We start from the raw sequence: 17,345 nt of genomic DNA, 5'->3' as shown, positions 1-17,345 counted from the left end.
AGAGTAGAAGGGAGGGAGAAAGGAAGGATGAGTGAATGAAATAGGTAGAAATGTTTTTCATGAGTGAAGAAAGTTTCTAAAACAAAATACGAGGTGTGATCAAACAATGTGGTAAAGGCTGCTGCCCAGTGCCATCCAATGGAAAGGCAGGGATCTTCAATACAGAAAGTGGCACGTTGAACCTTAGTAACAGTGTGTGACAAGTTTCAACTTGTTCAGTGCAGTCAGTCGGCTGTGAGCTACGGTTGAGAGGTGTGTTTTCAAGTTTGCCATAAATCACCCTCCAACATGACAACACTCTGTGTTGTCATCGTTTCTGGTATACGGCAATTTCTGTCAAATAAAAACATTATGGTGTGTCCTCATCCACCGTATTCACTGGATCTGGCACCGTGCAACTTCTGGCTCTTCCCCAAAGTCCAAATGATTCAGGATATCGAGGCAGCCACGATCTCACAACTAAAGAGGCTCACGAAAGAGGACTTCCAGAACTGCTTCAGAAAGTGGTAAGAACGATGGGATAAGTGTGTTCAAAGTGAGGGGGAGTATTTTGAGGGGGATTAATGCAATGTGTCTTTTACTGTTGTAATTTTTTTTTTATTTAAACAGTCACCGTAGAGTTTGATCACACCTCGTATGAGAGCTTTCCATAAAAATTTCAGTGGAGATAACCATTGCAGATGAAGATAGAGGTAAGTGTTCTGCAGGAAAATATGCTCCCATGTAACAGTGAAGGGATGTGATAACTGACAGCACCAAGGAAAGAGGAAGCGGGCCTTGAGGGTGTTTTCTGGATTCCACATCCATGGAAACACAAAATTCAATCCTTAAAACTGTGTTCAACTAAGCCTCTTCATGAGAATACAGCTGTGAGCTGTGGAACTTTATTTGTCCATGCTACAGTCTAATCTAAAAGGCACTATTAGAAGTGAGGCATACATTTTGTTGGCTCCCCATTTCCAAGTTTTTATTAATACGACATTCACCAGTTCCCTCAAAAAAGCAATGTTGGGCAAGTTTTCATAACTGTTTATTCATTATAAATAGTAAATATTTACTGCACTTTTTACATGAAAGACATTTTTACAACACATTGTTGTTGGTTGAGGCTGCAACACAAAGATAGAACTCTTGACCCATCACCCTCTAAGACCAATGTATGAACTAAACTCGGTACTACGTCTAGTCTCACTAACTCACTATGTCATAGTTTGTAGCTCTAAAAGGAATGGATTTGTGCCTACCTCGTTCATGGTTCCAAGGATAGAAAGAAATAAATAACACTGGCTTCCACCTTCTTATTCCTCTTAACATCTCAAAAAACAAATTTATTGACATTCTAAAATGTCACCACATAAATGTATGTAAACCTCAGTTCTTATAATCTTTTAATATTGGATATCATTGTATAATTTAAAAGTATGTGAGAGCCATGTGGCCATTTCTGTACTTGCCCTGCCTTTCATAGAAAAGAGAAGAATGTAAACGTAGTCATCTTAAAAGCGTTATTCTCGATCGTGGTCTCTAATCGAAAGGAGTGAGCCGGGTTGTTGACTGTCCAGCAAATGGCGAACATCACTGCATTCTACCACAATGAATCCCGGGCTGCGAAAATAAAGCACCTGCAAAAATATAGTTCTGATTCTGTTTCTACGGCCCTGGCCATCGCCAAAGCCTCGGTGAGGTACACAGTATTGCACACTGATAAGCAGCTGTGGGAATGCACATCACTTCTTCTCCACCCCGCCCTCCCCCCCCACCCAGGTTGGCTTCCAAATGAAAATGAATTGGGAAAACATCATGCACCTCTCCCACACGGGGGAAAAAAAACAAGCTCCTCTTCCTGTTATCCCATAATCCTGTTAGCAAGACGTGTCCTTCCGGGACATTTATTAACAACTGAATTACAAATGAGGATAAGATTAACAAATAATTTATTTGGGAGGTCCTTTACATCTAGTCTAACTTCCTAAAAATGGTGGCATTTATTTTCAGATCAATTTCCAGTGTGTAAAAGTCAAGGATTCCTGCTTCATTAGTTGAGCAGTTTTAAAGTTGTAGAAGTGTCAGCATTGGACATCAATCATGTTACACCTTAGAGAATTCTGCGACTATATTTTAGAACATTCTGCTTGCCCAAACCAGTCCAGATAAATCACACACACACATATACACACACGCACGCACACGCACACACACACACACACACACACACACGGAATGTTTTAGCTCCTTGATATCACATCAGCACTAAAGAGTTGGGATATTTGATACATAGCCATGTTAACTCATTGCCTTAAAATGTTGCATTTGTCTATTGTTCCGGGTCTTCCTTTTCTCCACTGCTTTTGTCCAATGTGTTCAAAAGAATTTGAAACCAACGACTGGAGAAAGAAAATCAATCATTCTCCTTTGTCTCCTGTCAAGGCTGCCCCCCAAAGGGGTGATTTTTTTTCTGAGAATATTCTTCATGTCTCGGTTGTGAAGACCGAAAACAGGGCCAGGTTTATCTCCAAGTGGACAGTCCACTTATGCGATATCTGGCTTGAGATAATGAAAGGCACCTGTAAGGAAACACACACACAGCTTTTTAGGTCACGCTGGGACAATTCACAGCAAGGGGCAAAATCAGCTACAGGCTGACAATGTCATATTTAATACTGTGGTATCAAAGGATCCAGACTAATATTTTTATTCCTGAGACAAGTCTGACACAACTGTGTGTCCTTGGGATTACACTCCATATGATCCTTGAACCGACCTCATTAAGAACATGTGTTTCTAATGCCAGGGGTTATTGCATTTTGGCCAACCCTTGTGTTTTATCTCATGGCAATCAGGTTTCACATCTTCTCAATTAATAACCGCAAGATGTTGTTGACATCACTTAAGAAAATAATTATACAAGCGAGCCCCGGCTGGAACAATCAGCTGACTTTAGCACAAAATTGACACTGGGAGGTAAGGCCTGAATCGTACCGCCACCTCCCCTTTCTTGAGGAAGAGCTGCAATTGTTCACCCTTCCAGGAGTCATACCCCCTAGAAAGTCCAAGGCTTACTTTGTCCGTACTGCCCATATTGGTAGCCTGTGACAGGGTCCATACTGTAGCCCGTGGTGCTGTAGGTGGGTGGACAATAGGACTGAGAGGTTGGCAGACTGTCCAAGCTCTTCATATGGTCTAGTCTCTGACTGCAGCTGGCCGACACCGTGGTGGTAGGCTCCAGGCCCCCCGTGAGAGGGGAGAGAGCATAATCGGTCTGGGGCTGATGGGGTACCCCACCATGGTTGGTCAGGAGTCCCATTACCTAAAATAAACAGGCAGATTGGGAAGAAGTGAGAATGCAGAGGGGACCAGATCACAGCTCACAGAATACCTGGAAAAATCCCAGTTTTATTTCTTTAGAAATCTACTGTTCAAGAGCTGTCCAGAAGACGGTGACCTCAATTCAAAGTGGCAAAGATATTACATCATGCCCAGTGATAACATCTGACCGCAGTTTCAGAAAGAAGAAAGGGGGGAGGAAGGGAAAAGAAAAGAAAGAAGACAGGAAAGAGATATTACACCCTGTTCCTTGTGATAAAATCAGACTAGAATATCAAAGAAGGGGAAAGGAAGGAGGGACAGAGACACGGGGACAGAGGGACAGAGCTAGGGAGAAATTAGATCTGTTCATATAGAAGACTGTCTAACCATATAGTATATCTGGAAGTTTCACATGTGATTTTAAATAGGCATTTACATATATATATGTATACACATATACATATGTGTGTGTACACATATACACACACATATACATACACATATACACACACACATATATTTAAGTTAAATGAATCTAAATTAAATTCTTTTTGTGCATTTTGAGATCCCCATGTCTTTTTTCAAAGTGTTCCCTCTCAAGAAACTTCCTCTCCCTATCTTGGCTGTCTCCTTCAGTAATTAGAAATAATTGCTCCCTCCCTGATGCTTCCTTGTACTTTGCTCATCCCTCCCACTGTGTAATTATTACCTTAGTCACCTACATTGAATTGTGACAGCTCTGAGGGGGTAACCTACTCTGCTTCATATCCCTGCACCGAACAGAGTGCTTTGCACATATGAGGTACTAAGTGAATGAACGAATGAATGAATGAGGAACGAACAAACTATAAAGTAAATGCCTCCATTATCTAGCCTTTCATTTCTTCTCTAAACTAACTTTTCATATAAAGAAGTGTAAAATGGAAAGAAAAACCTGAAATGCAAACATGTTGTAAAAAGTCCGTTCAGTTTTGTCAATAACCCTAGAACAAGAGAGAACTTTAAAACAAAACAGAACTGTGATAACAGAACAACTTGCAGATTAGCGCGGTGACATGCTTCACAAACTCAAGCTCGCTGACCCTTACAACACCTTGTGACAGAAGTAAGTGGATAATTAATTTTGCAGCTGGAAACCTGCCACAGGAGAGAGGAAGTGATTTTTCTCAACTTCACACAATTCAGTGGCAGGGCTCAAAAAGCAGTTGTGGAAATCTACTGCCAGGTGAAGGGTCTCCTTTGCTTTCAAAATATCACCTGTTTACAAAGTATGTACATGCAGGGGCCCACAGTCACACAATATTGCCATAATAGTCCTGTTGTGTTTTAGGACGTTGGAAGCATATGGAGATTAAAGTGTACAAATAAGAGCAAGACGAGCCGGCAGCAACGAAACCCGATGCCTGACTCAAGGCCCTGTGCTATCCTCCAAGGAAATCCAGGCCACACAAGCCTGGATCTAGGGGATCCAGCAGGGCAGGAGGGAGAGACAAGTCTTGCATCCCAGAAAGCATCCTAAATTAGATTCCAAAAACAATGAGACCACAATCCCCTTTGGGAAAGGTTTGCATAATCCTCATAGCTAAACAAAATCTTCTTGAAATACAGCTTTAAATGGATCCATCTTCAATTAGCCCCAAGAGACGGAGGATGGGGGCAGAAGGAGAGAGAATCTGTTCACCACCTTCTGTAGAGAGAGAATCTGTTCACCACCACCTTTTCTTACTCCATTTTAACAGCCTGCTGATTTCCCTCACCTTTCCCCAGAGGTCCTATTTTCCCTTTCATTTGAGTTACTACCGTGTTTCCCCGAAAATAAGACCTAACCAGAAAATAAGCCCTAGCGTGATTTTTCAGGAGGACATCCCCTGACCATAAACCCTAATGCGTCTTTTGGAGCAAAACTTCATATGAGACCTGGTCTTATTGTCAGGGAAACACGGTATGTGTGTCAGCACATGCGGAGATGGGCCATTGTAAAGCAACACATTGAAAGCAACACAGTAATACCCAACTTTTAAAAGATATTCCCAGATTTCCTGGAGCTATGTGGTGAAATACCTTTTTTAAAATCTCTAAAAATTACTTATATTCTAAAAAAAATATCATACTGACAGAGCACTGTTATGTTTTATGGGAGATTGGGGGAAAATGAAAATCACAAAATAAAAATTAATAGGACTCAGAGCTCCATGAGGCTGGAAAGTCAGTGGAACGCTGGGATTCTCTTCGGGTCCTATCCAACACTCTTTATACTAAGTTAATGACTTCATTTTCTCATTTTAAAAACTTGAACACAACCTAGAATGCATTTATTTCCTGAATGTTCTTTCAACTACATTGGTTTGGTTTGGGAGGGTTTTTTTATTGGTGTTGTTTGGGTTTTGGGTTGTTTCGTTTTTTGTTTTTTGTATTTTTTTGCCTTTCTTAGAGCTTATAGAGATGATTTTACAGTAGTATATTGGAAAATTCATAAACTTCAATTGATATACTAATTTATTAAATATTTTATTTCAAGCCAAAATTACTTGTGTCTATTAGAAGAAAAGAGTCTTCAAAGTAGAGGTTGGTAAGTGCCAAATACACTCCTTTTTAATCAGGGGTACCTCTTAGTATACTGGCCTACTAGACAAGAATGGATAGAAAAAATAAAAATACGAAAAATGTGACTTTTTAATGAAAGGAGGATAATGACACAGCGTACAAATATTTTCCTGTAAATAAGCTGTGCTGTGTAAAAAAAACACTTAGAAAAAGCAATTTTGTAACTGTATCAATTCAGAGAAGAAAATTATCCAGCGGTACTAGACTAAAAAAAGACATTTTTAAAAAAAAAAGGAAATATATTTTAAATTAACAGTGTCCTTCATGAGGATCTGTACTTGTAACTCAGTTAATGGGATATCACTTTAAGGGAGAAATGGAATACTCCATATACAGTTAAAGTTGGGGAGTAAGAGCAGAATTTTATTCAAAACATGCATACTCTTCCATGAACTATATGTACATTGCTGTGATAAACTTTTTTTAATCCTCTGCCTTCATTTTTTGCTTGTATAACTTTGAAGGCAGCAATAACTGTCTATGGGGGCGGGGGAAAGCCATTAAGATCCTAAAAGAGAAGACATGAGTCCTTCCTATAAGCAAAATCCAGCTTATGATGGTCATGAAGCAACTTTTGAAGTTGCTGAATTTGAAAAAAAACTGTAGGTCAGGATTTAAATCTAAGACCTTGACTGTATCTATTGGAGGATAAAGATATCTGCCAGGGCCATATTCTATCTAGGGCAATAGAAAGATAGTTCCTCAAAGATTCCAGGGCAAAATGTCTTTAAGACATCCATGAGTGCGACTCAATCAGGAGGGATGGATGCTGGGTGAATGGAATAGAAGAGGTTCTATTGGGTCTTCCTGTCAGTATTGCCACTGTCACACAGGAAGCTAGTGACAGCTTCCGCTTTAGCAATAGCTCTTAGCTCAGCAGCCCAATACTTGCAGCCGCTAATGTGAAGAAATTAAGACGACCAGAGACTAATTATCTTTGGTCCCTTTCACTTCTCTGATAGAGCTCAAAATACAGACATTGTCCCACAAATTATTATTTCCACCGTGATTGTCACATACTGTAATTGTGATTTGTTTCTTAAGAATTGTAGAAGGATGGGGAAAGAGGCATTAATACTATCCTATATTTGGTCTGAAATTGAAATTAATAAAACAAATTGTAACTAATACAATGTATTTCAATATTTTGCACTGAGATTTGAGAAATATACATCTTTTTAATCACTTCTAATTTAAAAATTAGAAATGAAACCTCTGTTGGAAAAAAATAGTGAATACAGAATTACAAAATACATTACTTTTCCCCAACATCATTTAAAACCTCAAATCTCTATGGAAGGGTCCCATTACACTTTTATGTATGTTTCTTTGAAAGCTATTTTGTATTTCATATGGTTCAAGGGAAGCTATGGAAATTTCTTTTTGTTACACAAAGAAGTTGGTAAACGAACTTCTTGGAATTCCCCCAATATGGTTATGGAATGTCTTTCAGTCATATTTTCTCTTTAAGAATATCCTCAGGATTTCTTTTATACATGCTTTTCCTATAGCAATTTGTAATTCAGAGGTAAAATAAAATCTTCATTTGTTGCAAAACGTGTGCTTTTTTCCCCTCAGAAACCATTAGTAAGCTATTTCAACTATAGGGTTGGCATTTTTGTCTGATTTTTTTTTCTTTAAATTTGGGGTAGAGGAAAGCACAATTGCCTGTCTTTCACAAACAATTTCAAAGGAAAAGAAATAAACTCAGGGTTACTCAGATCTGTCTACTGAACATTAACCACGTTCTTATTAAACGCCAGATAAATCCAGTAGATGCAATGACCAGGAAGCGAACTGTCCTTTAATAAAAATCTGTTCTGTCCCATAGGGAAGGGACATGGGGGAAGAACTTAGTTTTTACTTTTAGTTGAGTACAACTCGTAAGTGTGGTATCTGAAAAATATCTATTAAGTATATTTCTAAATTTTTACCTCCAAAAATATTTCCTAGACACCATTTCTTAACTGTTTTATGGATTACTTTTAAAAACAAATGCAAAGCGTCAGAATCACGAGCTGACACTTCTTCAGCCATCCGCATTAGAGACATTTTCTGAAGATCTCTTTAAGCTCATTATCAAATTTCAGAATTCCAAATAGGTTGTTTATATCTTGATTGGAAGATTATATGGTTCAGGAAAAACTAACTCTTTACAATTGCTTCATGCCATATTTCTCTTGAATTAATTTTCCTATTGTAAGATTAAATATAAAAGATAAAAACTATGGCCCAAATTAAGATTTACATTTAAACAATGTGTCTGGAAAATATTTGTCTTGGCGTAAGCATTAGGGTTTTGCCTTCATTTGAAAGTGCTCAGAGCTTATCAGAAATCTAAAATGATTTAGCAAATTATGAGGAACATCTAGATGCTTCTTTCTTCGTTAGTAGAAGTCCTGGTTCCTGTCTTTATTTTCTTTTTTGTTCTTAAGTAACCAGATGTTCTTCTGATTTAATATTTAATAACATACATTTAGTTGCTTTTTAGAAAACCGCTGTGAATTACAGTTTTGTATAAAAGTGTTTTTTTTAACTTTCTACTTTTCCATCCAAGTCCACTGACTATATGTCTATTTTTTAATTTGGATATCATTTATCTCCAGAACCAAAACAAAAATATTCAAATGTTTGTCCAAATGATTTTTGCCCATACGGATGGAGTCATCTAATGGTTAATTTTCAGTGACTGTATCTTGGAGACTGAAAAGCCTAAATTTGAACAGCCGAGACTTTCCTGAACATGTTGTTTTCAGATTCAAATGCCTTAGGAATTATCCTGCAGTTGATTAGCATCTAAATAATTAGATTTTTTGGCCCTGTCTGTTTGAAAGCTGTAAGAGGGAAGTTGCCTGAAGGCAGAAGTTTCTCTTAAGGTAGGTATGGTGACCTTCTCACCCAGACCTAGAGAGTTATGGGAAGGGCATGGCTGACCTTTACCAAACCAGATAGAAAAACAGTGGATTTAAATGTCCAGCTAAATACATCCTTATTGTTTATTTTAATCCTTAGCTAACATTTTACAAGTAGCTATGTTTAATGCATAATGAAACAGTATTAGTACCAGACATATGCTGCATATATTTTCCAGTTTTATTTGTGAAGAGCACAGTAAATACTGTCTCTATTAAACCCTAAGTAACACATATACGTTAATCTCCAGCTCTGTGACAAATTACAGAATGACTTTTATTTTATCAATTCTTTAGAATACCTATTTCTCAATACAGCTAAGCTGTTAAATTGATAGCAATGTTCTTTAGGGACTAATGACTAAAATATAAATCTAGGTAAAGCATTAACGGAAAATGGCTTGCAAGATGCATACATACATACCTTATATGTTATATATACTGTGTACGAGTATGCAGTATATGCACATTTTAAGAAAGGAAAAAACTGTGTTAAAATTGTAATGCTCAATATATACCAATAACAAAAGATGAATACTGTGTATACATTTTTTGGCACCCCTGGTATATGCATATATACATATATGGGGGGGCAAAAAAATGTATACAAGTGGACACTTTGGTCAACGTTGCTCAAGCAGTAGTTCACCATAATCAGAAGTGTCTGGACGCTGATCGTAACCACTTTGAGAACCTCTTGTAATTGCAGAAGTCAAACGTGACTTGTATTCATCTTTTGTTATTGGTACATATTGAGTATTATAATTTTAATAACAGTTTTCCTTTCTTAAAATGTGTAGACATTTTTTTGGCACCCTCTGTATATAGTTTACTTCTAGCTAATGATGAACAATCATATTATGCCCACCTATTATCAATAAAATAATGCCCATTAAGAAAAAGCTTATTTCACCTAAATGAAAAAGTATGCCAGTTAATACATTTGGTATTTGACTGTTAGACCCACCATGGGCCGTAATAAAATTCTCATATGTTTTAATTCATTTACGCATGCCTGCATTTAATATGCTTTGTGACCATGTCTACAATTAATATGATTTATGAGAAAAGAACATGTGCAATAATAAAGGGGTATAGCATATATATTTTTTCTTCTATGAATGAAAAATATAACAAGACGGCTCAAGGAAAATTGTTGGCCGTTAGCATATTAAGATGGACTGACAGAGCCTTGAATAAACTTGGGGGAGTTAATGATATCCTCTTATCTGACCCTGACACATTTGCAGCATGTAATTTACAGAAGCTCTGTCCAGGGAATCTTGACAAATGCTCCTAAGGATGTCAGGGCAATGCTCCATTCTAATGTAAAACAGATGTGGGTCAGATACCCTCATTCATCACTTAACACAGAGTCTCACACTAAACTCTTTCTGGGAGGAATGACATTACCTGCTGTTAACTCTTCTTAGTTCAGGAAATTTCTCACAACCACAGTAGCCCTTTAAAGGGTAAGCACTCAAACTTCTCATCGTTTCAAAAACCTGTCTGAAAACATGACTGTGGAAAATCCAACATATATCTTGGTTTAATTTCATGACTACTTCAGGACACGTTTACTGAATATTAATTGACCCTTTGGGACCTAGGATGCCAAATATAGTAAGGGAAAAGCTCTGTGCTTGGGCATCCCACACTACTTCAATGAGATGGCATTTAAAACTTATCTTTAATTGCCCATAAACTAAACCTGCATTCAAGGAAATGCAGGGCTGGTTCACCTTTGGATTCATGAATGCAAACCTTGCTCAACCTTAACTGCCCAGCTCTGTCTGAGAGTCACCAAAAAAATCTTATAATAAACTAGAAATCCACACTGCCTTTTGGAAAGTAGGGACTCAGCTCTGCCCCTCCAAAGAGGGTTATTGGGCTCCACTGAATTCCCATTCCACTAAAATTTCCCTTTCACCCAAAACTCTAACAACATGGAGGGCAGACATTCCAGCTCACTAAGAGGAAAACGGTTGCCTAACTCAACAAGGAAATTTCTCCTTTCTTCCAAACTATGTGTGAAGGAGGCAAATATGTCGGTGGCTGCCCAAACTCCATGTCATAACACTCCATCTACTAAACACCTGAAGATTTAGAAGAAAGCCTTCCCTTCCCTTCTCTTCATGTGAAGGAGGGTATGTCCTTAGGATAGAAAACAAAGCCAAGTGAACAGACCAAGTGATACTGATTTAATGAGTAGATGTCAAGAATGAACATATCCTTTAGGAAATGTTTTCTGTTCAGTTTCCTGGGCTTTGTGATAAGGCAGAATAAGCATTCATTTAGATGCATGGAAACTTGTAGCAACTCAACAAATATGGGACAACATCTGAGCACACAGTCTTCCAAGAACCAGAAGCTACGACTCCACAAAGCTAAGGTCCTATCTATCTTAATTCCTTCCCTTATCCAATGCCAGGGGCACTGGACCAATCAAAATGTTGTGTTGCTTTTCTGCTTGAAAAAGTTGCCTGTGTCTTTGATAATACATTGAGCAGTAGCTATGACTCCTATTGCACAGGCAACTTTATGTGGGCTGGCACCATACAGGGAAGCCCCTTCCATAGGTCTTCGATCTACAGAAGTGAAATCTGTTCCTACAGATCTTGACAAAAGACAGTCCTCGTGATCTAGTGATTAAAAGAATGCTCCACAATCGGTTAACTCAAAATTACTTAGATTGCCCCTTCCTTCCTAAAATCTTTCTACCATACCTGTTGTTCTAGCTACCTTTACCGTTTGCTGGGGACGGAGAAGCACAGATTCGTCAGATTGCCCTGCCGCTGAGGTAAGCAGCATGGTTCCAGTTTACCCAGGATCCAGTATCCCACAAGATGGATTGCATATTTCTCAAAACGTATGCACGTCGGAACTCTAGTTCAATAAATCAAAACAAAAATAAGGAGAGGAAAACAGTAAGACAATCCTCTTTCCTCCCCACACTTAGCCTCAGGGAGTGAGGAGTCGTTGGTTCCTGTTTCCATTGTAGTGAATTCTCCTGAGACTGTGATCTGAATTATTGAAACAAAACCCATTTTTGTACGTTGCATTTCTGGGGACTCTCATACTCCAAGCACATTACAAATACTGCATTCTGAATGGATACCAACATGAGTCCTCAGTTCTTTAAAACGTCTAAGTGGAATACCTGAAAATACTTCAGTCCACCAAGAAAGTGCCTTTTTTTTATATATTTCTGTTTCCACATTTGCTCTCTTTGCCGGCAACAATCAAAATTACTTTTTTTGCGTGATATCTCTAAGTAAACAAAAATGAAAGCCATGTTGCAATAGTATTATTACTTTGTCAAAAAGATTTGTGTTTCTCACATAACTCTATGGGGCAATTCTTTTTTAATATTTTCCAGTTTAACAAGAAGATGAAATAGAAACTGAGATAGTTTAAGCAACTTGTCTGATGACACACAGTGAGGGGCTGATAAGTATCGGAATCTAGTATCTTTGACCTAGGGGCTCTTGCTTTAAATGGACGAGTTATACCCACATTACAATCAATTCACTAAACAGGGATTCTCTTTCTTTCCTCTACTCCCTTATCTGCCTTATCTAAACATTATTAAGCAGTTTACAGCTTTGTCTTTAAAATTCCTCTCTTTCCTGCTAAGTTGTTATACTGAAGGTTGACAATGTGTTGAAGCAGAAGATAACATCAGATGTAAAATAGAAAGAAACATTGACATGTAAAAAAAAAAAATCAAGGGAACTATTTTAGAAATGGAAGAGTCATGAGTTGGGCCTCCACATGTGTTTTCTCTCATTCAGTACTTCCTAGGAATTGTTCCTCAAAATTTGGTAGTTTGATTACTCAACCAAAGGGCTCCATAGTTAAATTAGAAAACACTAAGTTGTAAAACATGTTTCCATACCCCAAGCCTTGTCAGAGCCTTTAGTCGGCTAATGTGTACTGAGACTCTGAAAGACAAAGGGATATAGTTTGTAACATTTACCAAATTGCTGATTCAGAATTCTTTTTCCCCAAACCACTCTTCCAAAGAGCCCACTTTGGGGAACAATAATTTTATTACGAGGCACTGTTTGGTTTCTGGGTGTTCAAAGATGATTGTGTCCTAGCACCATTCCTCTGCAAGCTCATAGTCAAAGGAGTGAATGGATACTTGATAATATATTACAGTGTGATACGTGTTTTAACAAGGTACAAGTATAAACACAGCACTGTGACATCAACAGAGGCTAACACAAGAAATTCTGCCTGGAAGAGTTATGGAAGGGTTGACATTGAACTAGAAATTTTCCCATCGAGTCATAAAGATCAGCTCTATAAAGGGCTTTTTAATCTTAGAACAGATGCAATAGTTTAATTCAATTTTTCAAGGCACGCTGCACACAATGAGACAGCAGCATTTTGTGGGAAAAACAAAAGGTAATGATTTCTTTGAATAATGCTTGTCTCTTTCATTAGTTCAAGGCTGAAGACTAGCTGTACCATCATCTCACAGCTAAGAAATATTCCCTTTAAGGTAGAAATACTACCCGGGGATTCTACAAAACGCACCACCTCAAAGGGTTTCCCAATTTTCCATCTTGCCCATTGATCAACAGGGACAATGCAATCACTAATCTCTGAAATTCTAGTTACTAAACTCTAGCGAAATGTCAAGAGTAATTTTTAAATATTATACTGTACATTGAAAAATATACACCTCTGATGAAACCCAGACTGTTTTGCAGAGGCAAATTCTTCAGGAAAAAAAAAATAGTACACAACTAATGACTGAATCCAGTTTTTTGTGTCTGCAGTACAAAGCATACATTCAGCCTCTAATTGAATAAATATGCAAGTATTCAGATTTCTGTAGATATTGCCATTTTGCAAATGCAGTAATAAATTAAAAGCTTTACATTGCATTCCAACCACATATAAAGGGTTGATTCAGACCATTGGCCGCACACTAGAATTCAGCGCAGCTTTACCCTATATTACAAACTACAAAGAAAAACTTTTCATTCTAGTAGCTTCGTTATAGACCAAGTAATCACACTCCTTTTTTTCCTCCGCAAGGGCTAAAAGAATTCAAATGGGCCTAAAAACGCTGGGATTGTGGCATTTAATTTGTGCAATGTACGACAGAAAGTCACTGATGGAGTTTCTATTTAAACCAATTCAGCAGAAACCAAAAATTTTTAATTCAGCAAGAAAGGTTTCCTTGTGGCTCCTTTCAGTGACATGATGTGAGATTCAGTCACTGGCTGCTCCTCCCTCCCTTTCCTTAAAAACGGAGATTTTGGCCTAGTGGTTGTTTCTCTCACAATTCTCCAAATTTGTAACTAAATTCAAGAGACCGTGGCTAGAGTTGACATAAACCAGGGCTCTCCTCCTATGCTTTAAGGGTAGCGACCACAGTCCTCGGAGAAAAATCAATGGCACCAAGTCAATTGCAATCTGCATAGATTCAACAAATGGGTTAGCAGCAGTGTTTTCACCACAGAGAGAACATCTCAAAAACCTAATATGGCAGAATGGAAACATGCAAATAGCTAATGGTTATTCTGGTACAGCTGAAATGGGCTCATTTATGATCGTAAACATCCTTGAGTCTTTATAAACATCCGAGGCTTCTGCAGCCATGGTTTTGAGCTCATGAACTACTTTAGAAATGAAACAGAAAGAGACTCAAGCTTTGGAGAAGCTGCCACTTTGGTACAGATTGTTTCTCTGTCCAAGCTTTGTTTGACACCCCACCAATCTCTTGCATCAAAATCACTCCTTTTTCTTCCACAAATGAACTTCTGGGAAGTGTAAATGGAAGGAAGTAGCTCTGTTGGGAAACGGGCTGGTGGCAGGCGACCTGGTTGCCTGGTGTTGCACGATGATAAAAGTAGGCTGTGGGCACAGGATCTGCAACCCGTGTGTGAAATGCACAGAACAACTGGCCGGGCATCTGGATGTGTGCTTACAAATGTCCATAAAATCAGCTGCCTTGAAACAGAAGCTGGCCTGCCACCAGGGAAAATTGTACTGCTTTTACATGTATGTACCAAGAGCACGAGTGAAGGTCAAGGAACAATCATGCCACAGTGAAAAACACTGTCTCCTGATATGAAACAGAAAAGTATCCATCACAACCAGTCTTAGCAATTGTACCTCATCCACAAAACAAGCTGATCTCTAGTAAGCCCTTACACCAACGATGGACCAAAAACCATCATCTTGCCAGGCGGTTAAGGAATTCAAGATAATTGTGAATACTGTGGTCCACAAAATGACAAGCTAAATCAAAAGCAGTCTTGAGTTTGGGGTACACATATTAACACTTAAATGTCCCTCCCTAATAAGTTTCAGGATTAACAAATGTTTGTCAAAAGAAACTGTGCTGAGCAATTGAAATCGAATTTGAATTGGAACCTCGACAGTCTAATACATATATGCATGAAATGGAGAAACTGCCTAATAAGCGTAGCTGACACCAAATATGCAATTTACATACATTACACACTAATAATCTCAATTTTAATATTATTCTTTAAAAGCAACTGGAGGGGTGGTGAAGTTAAAGGTTTTCTTTTGTGAAATGGGAGTCAGAACAAAAGTTCATCCTGACATCGTTCGTCATTAACCACCATCTCATTAATATAAAGATCTATCTGTTCTTTCTTGAGTTTACTTCTGGGACCGTGTCTCATGCCCACAAAACTGGGATGATTCAACCAGACTTAAAAGATGAACGGTCGATAAACTTGATGAGATCTGCAGACCTAGGCTTTGTTCCTGAGTTGCTGAGTGGTGAGCAAACATTCAAGCATTTTCAAGCCAGGGACACAAATCTTTATGAGATTTTTTTTTTTCTTTCCTCAGGAGATTATCCATGAAATAGGACAGGTGTACTCGTTACTCAATTACTTCTTACCAAGGACCCGGACAAACTTTGAAATGAGGCCTCTGAGCATAGCTCTCACCATGGGGATTTATTAATAACAGTTAAACGTTCTCTAAAACAAAACCTTTTTTTGTAATTTAACCCTATTTTCTTATTTTGTCATTCGTTTCACTCGTAAACCAGAAACGAAAATCTGCCCATCTGCTCTAGACACAAAATGTGTTCGTAATAATCCAGATTTATACCAAATGTATTTTTAAGTATTGCTGAATTGAGAGAGTACTCAAAATTTATGGCCTCTGAGGCTGCAAAGAGGACTTCCTCTTTTTAAGGAGGGAAATCTTAAAACAAACGTAAGAAAGGCTCAGAAAGCTTCTTGGATATCAAATGGCTCCATAGGAAAAAAAAAATGTCAATGATATAAGAGTAAATGAATTAAAACCATATGGATCAAATTTTCCCTAAAATACAGTTTGAAAAATTAAGAAGGAAAAGTGCTTGGCAAAATGTGTTTTAGGTTTTACCAAACCCAAAACATTTGAAGAATCATTTGCAATGGTTGATGAACACTAAATGCAGCCAAGTTGGCCCATTTTTGTATACTACATCACAATAAAATAAAAAAAGCTTCCTAGAAACCATGTAACCCACTGATACTGTATTTCACTCAAGAAATCATTAGAAGCTGTCACCAAAAAGTGCAGAGTTAGTAGAAGTAGGGTGGGGGTAGGCCGTGAAATGATAAGTTTGTTAATTTAATTGGCCTTGTTTTGGGGGTTTGGTTGTGTGTGTCTTGGAGGTGGGGGACACAGTGAGGGTAGCGTTTCTCGCAAAGGAAAGTTAATTAGAAGAACATGTTAATCCATCTCATGTCTTGAGCACATGGTGGTATTTCCTTGGTACACCATATTCCAAGTCAATATTCCTTTTTCTCTCCTGCACATGCAGGAGGGTGTTGGTAACATACCATCTGGGTTCGAAGGGGAAATACATGGTCTCTCTTAACTGTGTTCTTCTGTATTGTCCCACAACAAGGGTATAGAACCTTTCGAAAAAAGGCTGCTACTGCAGGAGAAAGCCCTTTATGGAGTGAGTTGAATGGTTTTCTTCTCAGAGGGTGTTTTGTCATTCATAGACGAGTGTAAGCCCCATCTCCTAAAATGGTCATGTAGTTCACACAAAATACAATTCAGAGACAGCAGAAATTTTTGAGGTCATTAGCCTACCTCCCCACCTACTCATCACTTGAGAATCTTGCCTCAAGTTCCCTGACAGATCTAGTTTTTAAAGGAATGGGAAGCCAAACACGCCAATTTTGAAGACTTTCCACCATGCCTACAGGAAAATCAGGTTGAATATGAGTGCCGGAGCTCACAAAAGCTTTCTCGGACACTGTGCTTCTCCAACAAATGAAATGTGTAATTTCTATTTATAGAAGAATTAGTAATAACTGGAAAAGAGGTAGATTTGGCTCTTAACTCTGCTGGTAACTCACTCTGTCATTTAGACGATTATGTTGCATTGGCCTCAGTTTTTCGGTAACTAAAATGGGAATGTTCCCTAGATATAGTCACTGATTCCTTCAGAACAAGATAAACTTGCCAACGATTCAGTAGTGCACAAAACCTGTCAGCACCTTGAGGAAAGAGATGAAT

The 17,345-nt window shown here is 38.3% G+C and overlaps 1 protein-coding gene across 4 annotated transcripts in view; it reads right to left on the bottom strand.

Annotated features, from left to right (window-relative positions):
• Positions 1-1,013: 1,013 nt before the first annotated feature.
• Positions 1,014-17,345, bottom strand: part of PAX3 (paired box 3) — a 92,841-nt gene continuing 76,509 nt past the window's right edge. For 2 of the 4 annotated variants that reach the window (XM_033112283.1, XM_033112284.1), the window contains exons 8-9: positions 3,061-3,307; positions 1,014-2,564 (exon numbers count right to left, since the gene is read on the bottom strand). In XM_033112283.1, coding sequence (XP_032968174.1) covers positions 2,530-2,564; positions 3,061-3,307 — 282 coding nt within the window. In that variant the 3' untranslated portion in view covers positions 1,014-2,529. Of the gene's footprint in view, positions 2,565-3,040; positions 3,308-17,345 lie in introns of those variants that run through there. The other 2 variants (XM_033112286.1, XM_033112285.1) reach the window with 2 other exon arrangements.

The sequence above is a fragment of the Rhinolophus ferrumequinum genome, chromosome 8 (genome assembly GCF_004115265.2).
Source record: "Rhinolophus ferrumequinum isolate MPI-CBG mRhiFer1 chromosome 8, mRhiFer1_v1.p, whole genome shotgun sequence".
Taxonomy (NCBI): domain Eukaryota; kingdom Metazoa; phylum Chordata; class Mammalia; order Chiroptera; family Rhinolophidae; genus Rhinolophus; species Rhinolophus ferrumequinum.
This window is presented reverse-complemented; position numbering and strand designations above follow the sequence as displayed.